This window comes from Arvicola amphibius, chromosome 11, assembly GCF_903992535.2.
Source record: "Arvicola amphibius chromosome 11, mArvAmp1.2, whole genome shotgun sequence".
NCBI classification, from domain to species: Eukaryota; Metazoa; Chordata; class Mammalia; order Rodentia; family Cricetidae; genus Arvicola; species Arvicola amphibius.
The window spans coordinates 120,271,863-120,292,892 of record NC_052057.2 but is presented as its reverse complement, the minus strand read 5'-3'; the positions used below and the strand labels follow the sequence as shown (position 1 = coordinate 120,292,892).

Below are 21,030 nucleotides of genomic sequence, written 5' to 3'. Positions count from 1 at the left end.
GTTTAACACCAAGAGAACTACTAGATTTTAATTAAAAACCAAACAGGGTGGGGTTGAAAAATTTTGGAAAGGGGGCTGGAGCTGGAGCCACCATCTTTTTTTAAAAACTAGTTTTCAATATAAAATGAATGAGCTGGAATAGACCCAATGTCTTACTCTGTGGAACCTTGCAAAAGTGAAGAAATGTTGAAGGGTTATTTAGGGCAGCTGGCTGAGTTGGAAGCTGCCAGAATGCTAATTAACTGCAGGCTGAGTCTCTTGAGTGTGTGTGTGTGTGTGTGTGTGTGTGTGTGTGTGTGTGTGTGTGAAGGAGCCTTTGTATTATGGCATTTTTTTCTTGCTGCTGTGGTCATACATCCCACTGGAAATCATCTTTCATTTTTCATTCTGTTGACCTGGATATTATTATTTCGCTTCAGAAACAGGAAAAAAAAAAACCCGAACATCTGTGTCTCCTTCCAATCTGCTGCACATCTGCGCGTTTTGTAGCGGGTCTTCAAAGTTCAGTTAGCAACCCACAGACGCCATTCATCTTCTTGTTAAAATGTCTAGTGCTGTATCCAACGCTCGTGCCCTTGAGGGATCGCCTCTTTTTTTCTTTCCATTATTGTATATAAAGAACACTGTGACTTTTAATATTAGCATTTTTGCTTTCAACAGCAATGAACAATCTCTTGGTTTGCTGCTTGGTAAAGCATTGGTTAATGAGGTCATCTAGTTTAAAATCCCAGCTACTTGGAAATAACAGGGAGGAGGTCAAATCTAGCATTTCACGTTATATTCTTTCCTTTTTTCAGTTCTCTAAAAAGATATCTTTGTTATCCACAGTAAGTCATTACGACCCGTTACTGGCCCTCTGTGTTTTACTACCGCCTCAAAAGATACAGTTAGGTTCTCTCTTGCTGAAAGTACTGAAATTAGATAGTTCATCTATAAACAAACAAACAGAAAAACGGCTTTGAGCATCTGAGGATGAGGAATTGCTTTCGTGTTGGTTGCGGTGTCTTTCCTCTGACAGTTCGAGCTTAGGTCTAGCGAGGCGTCGTCTCTATGGTGGAGGGTGTTCCCGGGGTGGTCGACCTGGGCGTGGCTGCTGGTGGTGTGTCCATTGGGCTCCCAGCCCCACTGCTGGGTGTGACTGAGGAGCTGACTGCAGGCGTGTCTCCCTGCTGTGGGGCCTGCAGGGTCTGTCCACAGATGTGGTGGTGCTTCTCCCAGTCTTTATGCTGGCAAAAGGAGCCACAGTACCGGGCGGTGTTACAGCCGCTGCAGGTCTCGCTTGCTTTCCGGCCACAGTTCCAGCAACTCTAAAGAAGGAGGAGAGACAACAGGTGAACTTTTCATGGGTGGGAAAATCTAGTAAACCTGGGAGCTGTTGCTGTTCCCACAGCTTCAAGAACTACAGACACAAAATGGACTCCCCTCCGAAGGCTTCAGCGCTGGTGTAACCTCCCCTGGACTGAACTTCCAATTGCACCATAGCGCAACCCTCCCCTTCCTCTCCAGCATGCTCCCTTCTCCTGGCCTGCACTCTGGTTTCCCGAGGCCTGAAGCCGAGAGGAGGAGGAGCCGGCAGGGCAGCAGTGTTGGCTAGTGCTCTGTTCCTCACCAAGAGACCACAGCTCCAGGCAAGCCACATTCATGGGAGGGCACCGGGTCACAAAGCCCTGCCCTGGCCCCTGCGGGCTGTTCTGGATGGGCTAGCTGGTTCCTACCAGGGCTTTGGCTGATGGCCAAAGTTCACGCTACTGCCACCTCTCTATTCTATCAGGAGAGACCCAGACACCCTCCTGACTCAGTCTTCACTGCTAGCACACTGACCACACCTCATTAAACTCTGCTAGCACTTCTTCAGACACGCTGCCCTCGTCACCCATGTGGTCGTGTGTTAACCTGCACTTCCAGACAAGGGGAAACATTTCCAGTATCTCCCACAGAGGTACTGAATTTTCTCAATTCAGTCTTAGTTGTCTCAGTTTTCTGTCAGCAATGGCTATGGCATTGATGAAAACGGCTGAGGACCCACCATTTACCAGAAAAAAACCCTTCCTGGATTTGGCTATCTCCAGATGTAGTAAATTATCCACGCTATACTAATTCTAACCTCCACTTCCCAACATTTGTTCGTCTCCCACCAATACTGGGATGGCGAGGTACAAATCCAGTACTCTGGGGAAAGGCTTTCTCTTTCTGGATACTAACAGGAACCACAAAGGAACCACAATACTGAACTTATTGAACATGAGATGAAGGATTCTGTTCCCTGTTCCATCCCAGCCTGGACGGGATATGGCAGAGCAGTAGTGGGCTCTCTGGAGAGTTAGCTCTTTCCACAGAATCCATTCAGTAACCCTAACAACCAAACACAAGGTTAATCTTAGAATACCACTCTTTACCTCAGTAATTGAAGGGAATCATCTTTGAAACCAATCTATGATAAATGCTTCTTAGCCTGAGAGGGATGAGACACTCAAAAGAAAAAAAAAAAAAAACTTGTGAAATGAACACATGAGTTGATGCCTAATTTAGTCTTGAAAAGTAAGAAATCCTGAGACTGGTGAATAACAGTTCTGCTTGGATACAGCATTTCCCAGCTGGTAGAGCTCCCTGTGACTCAGGGAAGTCAGAGGGAACTGTGCATCGGGAAGGGGAAACCCTGACCCTCAAAATCCAGCTGCCAGCTTTAGGTGGCCAGCAGAGAAACACAGAAATGAGGTGACCTCTGAGATGCACATGCTAAGATAAACACCATGAATCAGACAGAGCACAGATGTCTGAGAGATTGAAGGCCACCTGCATGGGGCCCAGCTAATGGAATCAAAGGCCAAAGGGGTGGGGACCAACTGTGACAATTCTCTCAGGGATGCTTCCAGCAGGAGGGACAGCACCTGAGAAAGCTATACCGAAATGCTCATCTCATGAGTAAAACATGTTTCTAGCTCCTTGGGAAGACTAATTCCACTGTGAAGTGCTCTGTCATGTGGCCATAGCATTACACCACTGAGTTTCCTATGTCCTGGTTCTGTTTTGCAGTGCCTGGGATGAAAGCGTGGTCTTCCACACACTACCAAGTGCTCTCCCACTCAACTACATCCTCAGCTTTTGTCAATGGTTTTGATTAGTTTCTGGCAAATCTTCTTTTTCTTCTTCTTTTTTTTTTTTTTGTTCCAATATAGGGTTTCTCTGTAGCTTTGGAGCCTGTAACCTTTCCTGGAACTAGGTCTTGTAGACTAGGCTGTCCTTGAATTCACAGAGATCCACCTGCCTCTGCCTCTCAAGTGCTGGGTTAATAAAGGCATGTGCCACCACTGCCCAGCTGCAAAACAGATTTTTAGCAATAACCTAATAATACAACCAGTTGACAGTTGTGATTACATCGCAATTAAATCACATTTTAAAGTAATTACCGAGATACTGCATGGTTCCTCACTGTGTTCTCTGCATTTATGGGGCTCTCATTATGTTGGGGGTATGTCTAGAGATGGCTCATGAGCCTATTAAAAACACAAAGCTGGAATGTCAGACTATTTTCCTGACAAGCAAAGCTTTATTACACTGTGCAGAATATATAGGGATTTTCAGGAATTACATTAACTGCTAACAAGGGGATCCTGGAGACTCTCAAGGGTCAGAGGCTAGGAATTTCAAGAACTCTGGTTCCAAGCCTACAGAAAAGACCAAGAAGATTGCTCAGTGGATAAAACTGTGTTCTGTGTAAGCCCGATGACCTGAGTTCCATCCAGGAACACATGAACAGATAGATATTGTGGTATGGCCAGATGCTCAAGTGCTGGCTACCCAGAAGGATGCACCACAGCCCCAGAAATGAGAGGGATTCTGCTTCAATGTGGTGGAAGATGAGACCCCATTCCTGAGCATTGTTCTCTGATCTACAACACACACACACACACACACACACACACACACACTTTGGAATACAACACACACACACACACACACACACACACACACTTTGGAAAAAGTTCTGCTCTGTGTCTTAAATCCTTACCCCTTCAGAAATTCCAGTACTAGGAAAAAAATAAAAAAACAAATCACAATCTATGATCGCAGACTACAAACTTAGTTAATAGGAGAACTGTCGCTAGTAAAGCAAATCTGCACTGAACAGTCAGTACCTACAACTTAACTTCTTTTTCTAGTTTAATTAAATGAAGAGGAAATATCTCAAGGGGCCAGGTGTGGTAGGTCATTCCTCTTAACTCCATCACATAGGAGGCTGAGGCTACTTGTGGGCTACTTTAACGGAATCTCAAAGAGCCATTTTCCAAAGAACACAAAAAGAAAAGAAGATCTCAAAACAGGCACAAACTGACCATGGCCACAAGAGGAAGCTTTCTTCTCCCAAGCCTAACTCCATTGCGGTGCATGGATGATTTTTCCATGAAATTGTCAATAAATGTGGGCCTGGCCCAGCTTGCGAAGCTCGAGGGGCCACGCTCTGTGCTCAGAGTGAAGTTCACTTCTGTGGGGCTTAGCTTTTAGGAGATTGCCAGCTGGGTCCTGGAACCCACTCATCAAATAAGCGATATTCCTAAATTACATCAGAAAATCCCAATTAGGGAACAGAGATCCAAATCCAAAACAACATTTTAAGGAAATTAAACATCTAATCTGAGTCAAGTGGCGTCTTTAGGAAATACCCCGGTGTGAGTCCTATCGTGTTTTGGCAGAGGCACATTTTGGCAGGCTCCAGGGTGGTAACTGCCCAGTGCTCAATGGCTCCCTCAGATTGAAATCAGATGTACGCAACATTCTCAATTTAAACTGATTAAACACACAGACTAAACCAGGTAATTACAAATGCATGTGCTGGGGAGTAGAACAAGGAGACAGAATGGGGACTTCTTTATTTTTTAAAGTGTTTGCAAAGATGGGAACAATTTTACAAATATAAAAAAAGAAGCCATGGAATTGAGCCAAATGCAGAAACAGATGTTTCAGATAGTGGAGCTGCTGAGAGCCGAGGCCTCTTGCCGCAGTCCTTCCTGGTTCTGGTCCAAGAGCTGAGGGCCCTGAGCCGTTTCCCTCCAGCTCCACTCTAGCGTCCTTCCTTCCCATTCAAAGGGACAACAAAGAGCAGCTGAATGACCTTTGGGATTAAAATTTAAAAAAAAAAAACTTGCATATTTTATTGCCCTTCACACTGCATTCCAATGAGTGTATAGCAAAATTTAATGCATGCTCAAGTAAAAAAAAGAAAGAAAGAAAGGAAAGAGAAAGAAACGAAGGAAGGAAGGAAGGAAGGAAAGAAAGAAAGAAAGAAAGAAAGAAAGAAAGAAAGAAAGAAAGAAAGAAAGAGGAAAAACTCCCAAGTGGACACTTTTCAAAAAGTCCATCAGAAATCTTAAAAGGCCATTTGTATCATTTCTCTTGGTTAACTGTCCTCAATTTCCTGTTTGCGCCCATGCCTAGGCAATTGATGCCTTACCAGCACTACTGACCACAAACCTCTCATCTGGAAATGGAGGAAGCACGTGTGGTAGCTTGGCTGAGAGATATTTCCCATATCCTGGGGCATCTGAACCCTCAGCCCCTATTGGTGGTGCTCTTTGGGAAGGTTTAGGAGGTGTGGTCTTGCTGAGGCAGTATGGCACTGGTGGGGGAGGGGGAGGAGCTTTGAGTGTTTAAATCCTTACTCCCATTTGACTTCCCCTGCTTCATGTCTGCAGTTGAGGATGTGGGCGCTCAGCTTCCTGGTCACGAGTCATGCCTCCCACCATGATGGACTCTTATCCTTCTGAAAACAAAAGCTAAAATAATTGCTTTTGACCATGCCAAGTTGCCCTGGGATACAGGTGAAGAAGCAAGGCTGGATATAAAGTTCCTCTTTGCAGAATACATTAAACACACTGTTATATACAGATATATAGCAAGGATAGACGAAAGATTCTGGCTGCCAGACCTTTATAGCAAAGATCCTATACTTTTCTTCTATCAGAAATTCCCTTTGTCCCTTGGGGCAGGAGAGCTCATTCCTTTATCTTGTTATTTAGATATACTGAGAATAATCTGACTGTCCTAGCAGCAAAATACACCCTTCTAGTCTTCACTGTTGAAAACTCTTTTTCTGTGAGACAAGGGCTTTCTATCTTTTTTCACTAGGTCTTATCTGTAACTGGTGCTCAAGACACTGAAATAAAATCGTTCTAACTACAATCCACAAAAGCAAAGGCTCCTCTACTGATTCTATAAAAACAAAACTTTACCAAGCAACATGCTGAACTGAACCCACAAGGAGATCACATGTTAGACCCCACATTGCATTTGACCTTTAAAAGCCGTGCTCAGGGGTATTTTGCAGTTCAGGATCCTGAGGCCTTAAGAGTTTCTTCACTTTTGCATTAAAAGATTTCTTCCAAGTCACAAAGAGAAGAAACTGCATAGCCAAGGTGTAAGACCTCCCTAATCCCCAGCTGGCATTTAGACTGTCAATCAAATACTCTTTGCAAAATGCCCCCCCCTCTGCCCATGTAAGACCTTTTCTTAGGTCCCACTGTGGCACCACCACTGGTTAGAAGAGAGTATCGTTCCCTACAGTGGTTGCAGGCTGGATCAGGATACATGAGCCAGCGAAGACAAGATATCATGGTAGGTAACCCAAATGGCACAACTTCAGAGTCAGGGCAGCCTGTGTTTCATTTTTAGTGCCACTGTCGAGTGGTATTAAAACCACAGGCAAATGGCTTTAGCTCCTGGAGCAAATACAGGAACTGCAGTGTGGCTCATAGTCAAGGCAGAGTTGAGCACAGAGCCGGAGGGTCTGCATGCACAGCAGGGGTATTAGCACTGGCTGGAATAAAGATGGGGGTTTAGTTCCTGTTCTGGATGCCCTGCCTCTGCACTACTAGATCTGAAAGCTTGCACATCCTCCACGTTAACTGCCTTCGCCCACAGACAATGAGAGCTACAGGGAGAGAGCCTCCTTAGTGCCTGGCAGCCATCCCTCCATCCTCTGAAGACTCTCCCTTGTTGAAATCTCCAATAATTTTGATTTTCAAGATGCTTCTGTTTCTTCTACTGTAACCTTCTCTTTATTCCCTTGAGGTGTCTGAAAGTAGGGACTGGCATAAAGAACTGTCTTTCTCCCCCCCCCCCCCCCCCGCCATTCTAGTCTCCACAGTCAGCTACAAACCAATGATTCCGACTGCTTCCAGAGCTCCCACTGCCTTCCCAGGCAATACTCCCGACTCCGGACTTCCTGTTCCACATGAAGCCTACTTGCCTCAAACTGAGCTGAGTCCAGTGTCACCCACCGGAGCCACTGGTAGCCTGTCATCCTAAAGCTGGAGTATTTTATCCGAACTCCTCTCTCTTTAGCTGCTGTAACCGCTCCAGCCAAACACCACAGGCCCTGCTTTTGGTGCCCCTCTCTCTGCTTCTTTCCTACATCATGGCTAATATTAACATTTTTTTCTCTTTCTGGTTAGAGTCATTTCTTAACAGCTGCCCTCGCTTCTCCCCTCTCCCGCCCTCCTTTCTCCTCAGCTGTGGTGGTTTAAGTGAGAATGGCCCCATAGAGTAAGGAGTTACTCTCTAGAACCGTGAGTCCCTACTAAATGCTTTCTTCTATAGGTTGTTTTGGCCATGGTGTGTTGTCAAGCAAGAGAAAAGTGGTTGACCACAAGCCTAATGGCCTGGATTCATCATGACCCACATGGCAGACCGAGAGACCTGACTCCTGAAAGTTATCCTCTGACATCTTGCATGACATGGCACACACACAGAAAGGAGGTGTAAAAATTAGGAGATATAGGATAGGAAAGAAATATATTACCTAGGTTCTTCCGAGTCCAGTGTCGTTCTTAAGTCATTATTAGTTTACACATCTAAAGTTAAATAAATGTGTAGCAATAATTGAAAAGTACTACTGCATAATTGGTCCAGGGGGAAAGAATCCCACTATTGCTATGTGGCTGTTAGGAAGGTGGGCTGAGAGCCAGGCAAACTCGGCCAGGAACCAGCTTACAGGTTCCCTCTGAGTCAGAGAAGACGTGTCCTACATCCTCTGAGTCTCGGCTTTTTTATCAGCAGAAGAAAGATAACCACAGCTGATGTGAGCAGTGAGCAAACGCACAGAGTGTATCCGGAGCCAATAACTCGTCAGGGAGAGGGAAGACCTCATAAAGTCCTCCTCAGTCTACAACTGGCTCAGCAGCCCAGACGTCTGGGTTAAAAGCAGTGGGTCCCAAAGCAAAACTAAAAGGCGTGAGTAGGAGAACGGTACACGGAGGGAAGAGACGTGGCCAGCAGGCCAATAGTCCAGGCCTCCCAAGTCTGAAATCCAGGTTTCTCTTAAAGACCATACAGAGCAGACACATGCAATAATAACTGATTCATCTAATTTATCTACATGTGTGTTTATGTATTTGGGCTATGTACATTGTATGTATGATTTAGGGAAAAATGAGTAGGTGTCTATAATAGGAAGTATATAAAATAAGAGAGGTGGGGGGGGTAATGTTCTCATCAGAAAACACACTGTGAAGCATGGTCGTGGGAAACAGACAAACTACTGCCATGGATTTCAGCTCTTAAATACTATAAAATAAAATGATGTAAACAATAAATCTTTTTGTGGGGGGAGCGGGGTCTTACTATGAATCCCTGGCTGGTAAGGAACTCACTAAGTAAACCAGATTGAGCTCAAATTCATAGCATCTGCCTATCTCTGTCTCCCAAGGACTGAGAGGAAAGGCATGTGACACAACACCTGGCATAAAAAAAATCTCAAACAACCAATGAGACAAACAAGGGACACCCTACCCAGAAAGAGAGTCTGGTAAGAGCACAGGGAATCACCCCAGAGCTAGCAATGGGGTTGGGCCAGCTTAAGACTTCTGGGATCAATCTAAAAGCCATAGATGCAGGGGATTGGGTATAGGGACTAGGGGAGGACACATGGATCTCTCTAGGAGGGGTAAATAGAATATTTTATGAGTGGATTGGGGGTGGGGTCAGTAGAGTAGGGGACAGGAATAGGAATAACAGGTGGGGAGGAGAGGGAAGATGGGATTGAGGGAGGGAATATCATGGGGGATAACTGGAAGTAAGGGACATTTGAGGAAGCCTAGCACAGTGGAAACTTCCTAAAAATACATGAAGGAGTTCCTAACAAGGTCTCCTAATAATGGGGGATATGGAGTCCTCATTCTTCTCACCAAATGAGACTTCCAGTATAGGGACTGAGTTACAATCAACTGAGTTGTTGGCCATGGAGGACCCAAGGAAACCCTCAAACAACCCAGGCTATTAAGACACTATGTGGCTCTCTGCAAACTAACAGTGGGACCCCATTGCCAAGGCCAGCAGCCACACAACCCATTGAAGTCGGAGAAGTAGAGCTGGTGCCTACATGGGGCCTTCACCTCTATGTGCTAGCGTCTTTGGTACAGGAAGTCACTCTGCAGGTTACCAAAAGGTAAATGTAAACACCACCCCAGCCACAAAACTGTTGACCTACAATCTGTCCTGCCTACGAGATATGCCGCGGAAACAGTGTCACAGAACTTATGGGAATAGCCAGCCAGTGTCTGTTCTGACTCCACGAAATGGAACCCATACACAACACTGCTTGGGCAACCAAGAACCAGGGACTAGATAGCCCAGAGACCAAGGGTAAAACAAATACTACTAGTCTTAAAAATTAAACAAAGAATATATTCATAGATCAGTGCCTTATTTGGTGATCATCAGAGAGGCTTCCTCCTGTAGCAAATAGGAACAGATGCAGAGATCCACAGCCAGACACTAGAGAGAGAAAGTCCTCAGAACACACAACTCTAAATGGGATATCTGCATCAAATTCCTCCCCTCGAAGTTCAGGAAACCCGATGGAAGAGGAGGCAGAAAGAATGCAAGAGCGAGATGGGATGGAGGACACCAGGAGAACAAAATCTTCTGAATCAACTCAGCAAGGTGTATATGAACTCACAGAGACGGAAGCAGAAAGCACAGGGCCAACAGGGTCTGGACCAGGTCCACTGTATATATAGCATAGCTTTGAGTTTAGTGTTTTTATGGGACTCCTGAGTGTGTGAACACATGGATCTCTGATTCTTGTGCCTCCTCTTGGGGTTCCTTTCCTTCTGTTGGTTGCCTTGCCCAGCATGGATCTGACAATTTTTGTTTTATTTGATTTATATTTTATTTTATTTTGTCATTTTTTTTTCCTTTTTTTTTTTTTTTTTTTTTTTCGAGACAGGGTTTCCCTGTAGTTTCTAGAGCCTGTCCTGGAACTAGCTCTTGTAGACCGGGCTGACCTCGAACTCACAGAGATCCGCCTGCCTCTGCCTCCCGAGTGCTGGGACTTTTGGGTTCTACTCTTAGGTTCTTCTAGTTACAAGAACAGTTGATTATGCAGTCAGGTGAGCATGGTGTTAAGGTGTGGTTACAATGTAATTTGCCATCCTAACAAGCACATTTGAGAGTGGTGTGGGAAGCTCTAAAGTACCTGAGCATGGCAGCTCCACACTATGCATCCATGTACTAACCCAACACCCCATTCAACAATGAAGAATCCTAATTTTAATACTGGACAAAATGAACTTCAAAAGCTTTTATTCTGCTTATTATTTCCAGTGTAAAGACTTGTTTATCCAGCTAGACTTAATAATTCACTTGAGCTTTTAAAATGTTTTAACTAGTATTGTTTATATGCACAGCACAAAATACCCAAGCATAGGCTACCTGTTCTGTTGTTTCCCCGAACACCATGGATAGATCAAATCTAGTACGTATTTTTGTTTTGTCTTGTTTCTCTTTGTTGTTATTGTTTTTCAACCATAGCATCATGTAGCTCATGCTGGCTCCAAACTTACTTCTTAGTGAAGGATTACCTTGAACTTCCTGCCTGTAATTCTAGAGTGCTGAGATTACTGCAAGCATCATCAATCTGGGTTTGATGAGTTTCTGAAGATCAAACGAGGGCTCTGTACCACACAGGTAAGAGCTCTATCCACTCAGCTACTTGCCCAGTCCTTCAGCAAGTTTTTAAATGTGGTTCATATCTGGTCTTCTGATGTATGAAGAGGACCCCATGTGAGAATTCATCTCCTGAGTTTCAGCCAGCATATCTACAATTACCCCTCACCTCCAACCCCCAACACCACTACAACCATCTTCCTCATCTTGACCCCAAACAGAGACATGCCCTCCTTTTAGTTTCCAGGAATCTCTTGCCTCATCTCAGCCTGAGTGTCCCCTCTAAGAACTCACCAGCTATGTCATTGTCTATAAACTGCCCCCCACCTTGCTGTTTCTTCCCCGCAGGGACATTACCATGGCCTAAGGAGAGGGCAGCGGCTACAATGGTCAGTCTACCCAATTCCTGATTATCCTTCACACCAGAAACCTTCACCTTCGAGGTTCACCATGACTCCTGTAATACAGTTACTTAGCTCTCTTGATGAATGACAGTCAACGTGAGAAGAAGACTGTGAGACTCTCAGGGTCAGCACTATCCCTAATATATGAAAAGGCTCAATAATTCAATATAAGAATAAATAAATAAGACAGGTGGTGGTGCACACCCTTAATCCCAGCACTTCAGAGGCAGAGGCAGGTGAATCTCTGTGAGTTCGAGGGCAGTCTGGTCTATAAGAGCTAGTTCCAGGACAGCCAGAGTTGTTATACAGAGAAACCCTGTCTCAAAAAACAAAAACAAATAAACAACAAAAGAATAAATAAATAAATGGGGAGCATTAAGGTGTGCATGTGTTCATGCGTGTGTGCTACTTCCTTTCAGAGTCAAACAAAGAAGGCCTATTAATTTGTGAGATTTTAAAAAAAATCAACAACTGTTAAACTTAATGATAATGTATGTATTTTTTCAACCAGCTTCTACCATAACCAGACTTCTTATTTTTATTTTTAAAACATCATAAATTGTCTAAAACTCAATGTTACTTGCACCTTATTTGCAGTCAACCGGTTAATGTTCAAGAAAATTCAAAGCATCAGAAATAGGTGAGAATTATGAGTTGTAAGGAATCTGTGTGTGAGGTAGGCTGGACCTCACATTTCCAGCAGATTCCCTACCTAACGGGCCAATCAACACGAGAGCCAGACTGGGTGTGTCCTAGTCTGAGGAAACCAGAGCCCTCTAGGTTGTTGGGAGGAGTCCTGAGAAGGACTAGACCTGAACTTCGAGGTCCATTTAATACACTGGGTTTATAATGCCAAGACCACTGTCACCATCACAACATGTAGAGAAACTGAAGGAATCTCACATGCGACTGCCTGTCTGGAAGCACATGAACTCATTTCCTTCCTAGGCATTTCAGCCCTCCACAAACACTCTCAATAGGCACATCAGGCCTAAGATGCTTATATGAAAATAATAATGCACAGAGGATGATAAGTGTTCCTCATGACGTCACCAACTTGTACAAACTCTCCAGTAGACATCCATAAACTTTCAAAAAAACAACACAGAAGCAAAACAAAGTCCTTCTTATTCTTAATGGCGTGATGCCAGGAAAGCTGAATTTCCGTCTAGTTTAATACAACAATGGAAAAGTCAGCCTATAAAGGAAGATAAACTTCCCTCTCCCCTCTCTTCCTGAGAAACTTCCAAATGTTGGAAATCAATTCCCGTTGTCCCCCTGTTATTCATCTGGTACACATTAAATAAAAACTCTGGGCACTGAGTGATTCCCGCAGGTTCTTTCATCTGTAGAAAAGCCGGCTACAAATTAAATCCTTACCCTCCCTCCCAAAGTATAGACACGTATTGTCGTGTGGCATTGATTTATCAGCCTGTGCCTTCGCTGGCTCAGCTTTGTGAGATGAGCTAATGGCAGCCTTTTATCTGGAGTTATTTCGGAGCTGAAGACTGTGTGCTATATTAATTAACGTGGAACAATTCTATGCTGTTAAGATTCTATGGGCTATATGTTTTAAAGCATTCCACCACATTTTAGCTATTTACTTACCAGTTCCTTGGATCATTAGGCCCTGAGTGAGTGCATGTGTGTGGCTATGGATGTGTAGAAATCACTATACTGGAATAACACACAATAACATGACTCAGACAGCAATGTCATGTTAGGACTACACAATGGTTAATGATAGATAACATGAAAGCAAAGATCATACATAAGATCTTTTAGAAATATTTAAATCATGCACACATTAATTTAGCATTGGACTTTAGGATGCATTATCAAAGTAATTTTAAATACAACTTTGGAGAAGATATGTATTTCACATGAGGAGCTGGGGAGACAGCTCAGTTGGTAAAGTACTTTCCCCACAAGAAAGGACCTGAGCATGAACCTCAAGAACCCACGTAAACCCTGTCCAGGGCAGTGCATACACTTATAATCATAGCACCTCACTGTGCAGATAGGGCATGGAGTGGGAGACTCCCCCTTACAAGTCCATAAACTGAAATCTGTGCAGATGCAAATTAGAGACCCTGCATAAAACAAGGTAACAGGCAGAGACTAGCAGCTAAGGTTATTTTCTGACTGGAGTATGTTTGCCATGACACACACATACACACACACACACACACACACACACACACACACACACAGAGAGAGAGAGAGAGAGAGAGAGAGAGAGAGAGAGAGAGAGAGAGAGAGAGAGAGAGAGAGAGAGAGAGAGAGAGAGATACATACAGATCAAACACACAGATCAAAAGAAAACTTCCTCAGTATTTCATTTACAAATATATCACAACACCTTGGTCTGAGAACTTTTCTTCCAACTGGTTAATGAATAAACACGCTTACATCTGCCCTAGGTCAGCCCATCAGTGCCTGGATTTTCCCAGTGATCTGTCCAATCCTTAGTTGGGACGCCCCCAAAAGGCCTTACCTCGCTGGAGTCTTCCTGCTGGTTGATGACCGCCAGAGCGTCCTCTGCTGCCTGCCGCTTGGCCTCAGCCACCGTACGTTCCATCTTGGCCCTCTCTGTGGTAATCATGTCGTGGGCTTTCCTCTCTGCCTCAGACACAGCCTTCTGCAGCTCGGTCATTGCCTGTCGCTTCACCTCGTTCACAGCCTCCTCTGTGATGTAAGGCCAGACCAGAGGACAGAACATCCCTGGGTTAGCTCAGCACTAGAGACACCTATTTCTTCTTAACAGAATTTCACAGAACAGATCTATCTCTCATCCAAATGCCTGGACAGTTCTGCCAGTCTAAAGATCAATCCAAACACTTAAACTCATTTAGGAAATCAAAAGTGAGAATTTTTCTCTGGCATGGCCTTCTTGGGAATATTTTTAATGCATACACCTTTCCTTAATTTTTCTCCCACCATAGTGTTTCCAGAGATGATTCTAGAGCCTGTAGAGGGGCAAGAATGTCCAGACGGAACTTGTAAAGATCAGCCAGATATACAAGGAACCAGTTTTCTAGACTGACATCATGGTGAATGTTTATAATCACATCATTCAGGACTTCAAGACCAGCCTGGGCTACAGGGTTGGGTCCAGCCTGGACTACAGGGTAGGGTCCTTTAAATAAAAGAAATAATGAAATGGGTGGTACAGTTTTCCTTTTCTTGTTATTTCTTAAATAATACAAATATGTAAATGATCCAGATTTTTACAAAGAACCTTGTCATTTCTAAGTTTTAGGCTGTTCTCTGTCTACTTCAAATATATACAGTAGTATGGGACAACCAACTGTTGCTCTGGACAAACAAAACCGAGTCACACCACAAGCCACACAGCCGGGCCTGACAGCAAACCTACAAGGTGTCCAATTATCTCAGTTTGGCTATAGTCAAGATGCAAAGAGTCAACCACTGTAAGGCAGAAGATTGACACCTAAAACAAGTACTTCCCACTTTTAAAACATTAACTCTTCTAATTAACAGGGGAAAAATACCCTCCTCCTGAATTAGTTTATCTAATTTTCATCTTTATTCAACGCAAAACGACAATGATTAATTGAAAATTTAATAAGCAGTAATTATTAACTTGGCAAACCTACTACCAATTAACACTCTATTAAAACTAATTATGACATGTTTCATTCAAGTGTTTGCACTTAATTGTTTCACCCACTTAAAAAGCACCTTAATTAAATGTTCTGTTTAATTAAAAATATACATTCCTAATAAAAATGTTTTACTGTAGGTTGGGAGTATAGGAGCTGCAAGTCCTCTCAGGGTTCTTCAAGCCTTGCAGTTGGTTCCACAGTGTGGGGCCTTCAGGCCATCAGAAGGCCCTCCTGCCATTCACTAACAGGTCTTCCTCAGCCTCCACCACTCAGGGCCATCCTTCCTAATGGAATTTCCTTGAATTACTGTCTGGCTAAGTTTCATACACTCTACTTGAAAAGAAAGATCCAGATAGAAAATATTAACTAAGCCATGCTAATCCTCTGTTAGCTCCTGCTTGGTAAGCCCTGGAAATCTGGATAGAATCAGAGCATTGTACACAGCTCATGACCCCTTCTTTACCAAGAGGCAAAAGCTGCCTTGATTAGCCTATCATAACTGACTCAGGGCTCCAGGGAAGTGCTGCCCTTCGAACTATACAGCCAGGGTGTAATTTAGTTTGAATATTCAAGGTGAATTAAAATTCTATCTAAGTTGTAATACAGGACAATAATTTTTGCTTATGATCAAAGCTGTAGCTTGACTAATTGTATATGCAAATAAGGCAATTTATATTTAAATTATGCATTCCTATTCTAATCCCACAGGCATGTACAGATCAGCAAAGAGAATTGGTAGGACATTTGCAAGGTGCTTGAATATTTATTACCAACTGCAAGCATTCTCTGATCCTTTGAAAAGAAATATACTGAAGAAAAACATTCACTCACAATTTTGAAACTACTTTTATGTTTGATTTTTTCCCCTTCAGTTTTATAAGAATCCTGTGTAACTTTTGAGTTCCTTTGTTATCTTTGCTCTTGCACTGAAAAATATGACTTTTAGAGAAAGTGGATGTGGCCTTCAACGTTTGTTAGGATTTTTAATATTTTTTAAAAAAATATGAATTAAATGTTGTTGAGCTATCATTGGAGCAATATACAGAATTTACATTGGGTCTCCCCCCCTCAATGTGTGTGTGTGTGTGTGTGTGTGTGTGTGTGTGTGTGTGTGTGTATCCAGAAGGAAAGGCCAAAGTGGGAGAGGGAGAATGAAGACAATATACACAAATGTCGTATAATGAGGAGTGGATAAAAGCAGTAAGAACTTGTGATTACTTTTTTTTGGAAATTTTCCTATGAAAATTTAAAATCATTTCAAACTAAAATGACATAAAAACCGGAAAACATCTGAAAGTATTTGCTTTTATAATTACAGCGTCCTGTGGGGACAATGCATTGATAGTACCACACAGTAGCTTGAGAGGACTGTTCATACATTGCTAACTCTGCTTAAGTTAGCTTTGGCCATGAAAATAATACTTAGTACTTCTGTGGCAAAGGCACACTTACAAGTTGCTCTTAAAAAACAGGTAGGCAGGTTTGTTTGCTGGTTTAGGGCTTTTGCTGTTGTTGTTGTATGTCTTTTCGTTTGGTTTGGTCTTGTGAGACAGGGTCTCATCCTGTAGCATGTGGTGGCTCCGTCTTGCGTCTCCCTGACAATTTTCCAGTCACTGGGATTACAGGTGTGAACTATTATGCCTGGGTCTGGCTTTTGTTCCTCTGCTGACAGAGGTACACTTTAGAATCCTTCCACAGTATAAGAAGCGGAGCGTAGATGGCCCATTTTACCTTTGGTGTTCTCGGATATTGGACAGTTTGACACACACTGGCAACTCTGAACCCTTGACCTGCACTGGGAACTCTACACCTGCTTTTGAAGAAGTCTGTCCAGGACAATATTACAAGCACTTCCTGGAACTCTCTAGATAAAGCTGTCATCCACAGCTTAAGTTTTATCATCCATCTATAGAAAGGTAGTCCGCACTGTTCTGGCGTGGTGGGTGGAGCCAAATTGAGAAGAGGGAAGGACGTCTGTACCACAACGGAACAATGCCTTAGAACGAAGACAGAGTAGAGATGAACAGTTCATGGAGAAATAATCCACACTCTCCCCGAAAAGTTGGCTCCCTCTTCTGCATTGCATAAGCGTAAAGGAAACAGCACCCTTTTCTCGACTTCTCAGCCCCGTGAACCTAAACCTAAACCCACTCAAGACTGGGTGCAGAGAGACAGAAAAACGACTGAAGAAACAGTAATGATGGACTCAGTAGACTCCCACATATCAAGTAAGAAATCCGAAGGAGAAGAAAGAGCACAACTTTGATGAACTGCAAAATGCAAACCGCACTTCTGAATCCACCAGCAACTGCTTGCTCACGGGAGGCCTTCCTCTACACCTTGCTATTCATGCTGGCTTTCTAGAAAAGGTGGTGGATTCAGGAAAAATCTACTCCTGCTTCTCAGCAGCCCAACGAAAACAAGCAGACAGCGTAGAAGAAATCTGGATTACACAAGCCCTCACAGTCAATTTTCTGTAGGAACTATCAAGAACTTAACCTAAATACAGGTAGCCAAGGGGAACAGAGAAGGACATTTTTCATCCTTTTCTTATCCACAATGACAATTCCCTGTACCTCTTATTGGAATAGCAGGCCTTGGAAGCTTAAAGGGGGTTTTAGAAGTGAAAAAGAAAAGAATGGGAAGACGCAGCAGCTTCTTGGGGTTGGACGGCACTTCAGTTAGTAACAATTTAGGAGAATCCCGAGACCATTAGCACAACTGGGTCCGAGCTAGGAAGAAGGAAAGCCGCACTTGCAATTCATCTGCTTTGCAGACAGGGCCTGGGGAGAGCCTCCTAGCTCTGCATCTCAGCTATGAAACTTAAAATTCTATCGGATTTGGGAAAGTCGCTCTCATTCTTAGACGGATAAAATATGTGGCTAACGTACACGTGACCACATATTCAGCAAGTGGTAAAGGACTGCAAATAACTGAATTCAGTCAAAACCTAAACAGAAATCTTCGGCAGAAAAACAGGAATAAGAACAACAAAGACCCCACTGAGACTCAGCAGGCCAGTTCTGTGCCCGTGTGATGGGTGGCTGGAACTGGCCATGGTCCTTCTCAGTTTTGTACCAAGAGAAGTTGTCCTAACCGCTAAAATTTAAGCAGCTCAAAGCCACAGCCATCACTTGTTCTTTGTAGCATCCTCGGCTCATGAGCCAGGCTTCTCTTTTATCTCCTGGGTTCAATTTTTGTTTTTTTTTTTTCAGGTTTCATGCTTAGCTGGTGCTCCACAGAGAGTCTGCCAGCTCTGAATTTTAAGCCCAATACCAAGTCAGTGCATCCCTGGAAGCTTCAAATTTACCACAGAATATACAGCAACTGACGCTAATGGGAGTGAACAAGAGGCAGATGCAGAAGGGAAAGGCCCAGCCACTCAGTAACGTAGCTCTGATGATTTAATATTAAACACCACAGAAAGGCTGTAAGCAGAAATAATAATCCTTCTGAAGTTCCTTACCAAGTTCACTAGATTTGGTCCATTTAAAAATGCAGAGAAAAAATGCTGATGTATGTAATTTAATTCCTAAAACACTAGATTTCTTTCCCCATCAAAGAAGAACGGCATGCAGACTAAGACCTCCTATGCCAAAATTTCACTCTGAAGTCATTACAGATGCTTCAAAAGCGGGGAGAGGTTTGTAAAGGAAATATTGCCAGCCTTTCAATTATAATGGCACTAACAGATGCTGTGAAAATAAAAACTATTTCATGTTTTAATCAGGCCTGGTTTAAGAATATTAATGAGGGTTTTTTTCCCAGTTTGTTTTGTTTTGTGGTTTTCGCTTTGTTTTGCTTTGCTTTTGCTATGCTTTTGCTATTGTTGCTGTTCGCAGCGAAGTCCTTTCTTGTCATTCACCACATCACAGCACTAACAACTGCACACAGCTGCCAGAACACCAAACTCGTGTTTCTAAACAATTCTTACCAGCTTTCTTCCAGATCTCCTCTGGCACATATCCAGACGCAGGCCTGTGAAGGAATTCCCGATGTGCATCTATGGAAATGACGGGAGAGGGTGGAGAGAAGGGGAGAAGCCGTCAGTAATGCCAGGTCCTGATGCAGAGCCAAGCAAGCAACTCCTCCTCTTGGCTTTGTTACAAAAATGCAATTTTAAAAGGTTGAATGTTTCACTTCAAGAAAATTCACAAAAATAGCAAGGCTAGCCATCAGAGCCCAGGGAAAGCAGAAGGTCATTGGCCCAAATGCCTCATATACTCAAATCCAAAGCAACTTTACTTCATATGGTATGATGTCTGGGAACGGGCTTCCCAGAACTTTCTCATGGCGATGGTTTCTATAGGTGCACTTTGTATTGTGAAAGGAGATTATAGTTGGTGCCTTTCCTATCCAAAGTCAAATCTGTAGTGCAAAAATCAATCATATGTGGATATAATTTATACAGAGCTCTGATTCTATCACAAGAGACAAATAGTAAGACCTACTCTAGAGGTAACCAGGGCTAATGCTTAATTATTTCAACATCTCATTGTGTATTATAACTTCCTTATACATTGTGTCCTGTGGAGTTGACAAAAATGGAAATCTGGGAATATTAAAATGGACTTGTTGACATTCAGAGAATCAAACAGAATTTGGCTCATGTTTTGTTCAGAATTAGAAATGAAGTTCTATTTTATAGACTGTGTTTATTATCTTTTCAGATATTCTGAGAAAATAAAGTTATCACAGAAATGCTAACTTTCAAATAACAGTCATACAAAAGCTTCAAGCATTTAATAATTTTATGCACCTTGAAAATAAAGTTTGTTATTGTCCTCCCTAGCTAAAATATAAATATGCAAGACAAGTCTTCCATATTGGATTTTCAATGCAAGCCTATGTATTTGAGATCTGTTTATTCCTCTTGAGTGAGGAAATCAGAGCGAAGAACTACACTATCAGATTTCAGAAGGACTGAAGAAGAGACTAATCAATTGAGCTATTATAAGCTATAATAATCAATTCATGATACTAAAAAGACAAACAACAGCTCCTTGAGCTAAGTCAGTAGACATGAATGTTTTAAATATATGCATATCTTTGCAGGGCACATAGATCATCAGTGAGCCTGAACACCAATTTTTCCTAGTTAACTTTTAAAAAAATGTATGGTAATTTGGTGAAGGATATATGGAAAGCCTCTCCTATAACTTTGCAATATTTCTTTTAAATATTTTTTCAAAATAAAAGCTTTCTTTTTAAAAGGTTGCATTATAATCTTAAAACTACTTAGTAAGTTGTTACACAATGCACATTATCAATATTAACATAAAGTTATCTAATAAGTATTATACCCATGAGTTTTCATTGGTGTGCTTCTTTTGTAAAGTATAAGTAACAACAATAAAATGCCTTTTTAAATTAATTATTTTTGTTCTTCAAGAAAGGTAAAAAAACTATACGGCGTATGACTTAAGGGATATGTGATACTGCTAACTAAGTTGTTCAAGCTTGCCTTCTATAACACCATAACTATTTTCACAGGAGATGGAATGTGGTCCGGTCCACACACAGCATGCCTTACAGTGATAAGTTTATGTGTAATAAGTGATAAAGACTTTTCACAGGCAAATCACTTTCACTGAAGTATATTTAGTTGGCTAATAAGAGCTCTGTAAAGCCTACAGCCAACAATAAAAACTAATTCCTACAAGTTTCAAGGGATGGGTTCTTGGTTGTGTTTTTTTTTTTTCTTCATGTGGCAGGTTAAAGAAAGTTCAATAGGTTAACTATTATCTTTTGATAAAGTGCCAAGCATTATTATAAAAAACAGGAAAAGTGATGCGGTTATCCAAAGTACAGACATAAAAGATGATAATTACCAATTCTAGGCAGTACAAAGAAAGGAAAAATAAGACTAGAGTCTGGTAGAAAATAATCTGAGTTTTGGCTGTGACTCATTCTGGGGTATCAAGCTAGTTCTCCATGTTTGAGAAGCTCATTTGTAAACTGAGGCAACATTGCTAAATTCGGAGGAAAAACTGACAATGACTATCACTGGTAATCTTTATTTTCACCACCAGTTGTTGTTAGGAGGCCACTTGTTT

General features: G+C 42.5%; 1 protein-coding gene across 2 annotated transcripts in view; it reads right to left on the bottom strand.

Moving 5' to 3' along the window:
- Positions 1 to 474: 474 nt before the first annotated feature.
- Positions 475 to 21,030, bottom strand: part of Runx1t1 (RUNX1 partner transcriptional co-repressor 1) — a 144,690-nt gene continuing 124,134 nt past the window's right edge. For both annotated transcript variants that reach the window (XM_038347418.1, XM_038347417.1), the window contains exons 9-11: positions 18,909 to 18,977; positions 13,843 to 14,033; positions 475 to 1,307 (exon numbers count right to left, since the gene is read on the bottom strand). In XM_038347418.1, the coding sequence (XP_038203346.1) occupies positions 1,032 to 1,307; positions 13,843 to 14,033; positions 18,909 to 18,977 (536 nt within the window). In that variant the 3' untranslated portion in view covers positions 475 to 1,031. The remainder of the gene's footprint in view (positions 1,308 to 13,842; positions 14,034 to 18,908; positions 18,978 to 21,030) is intronic.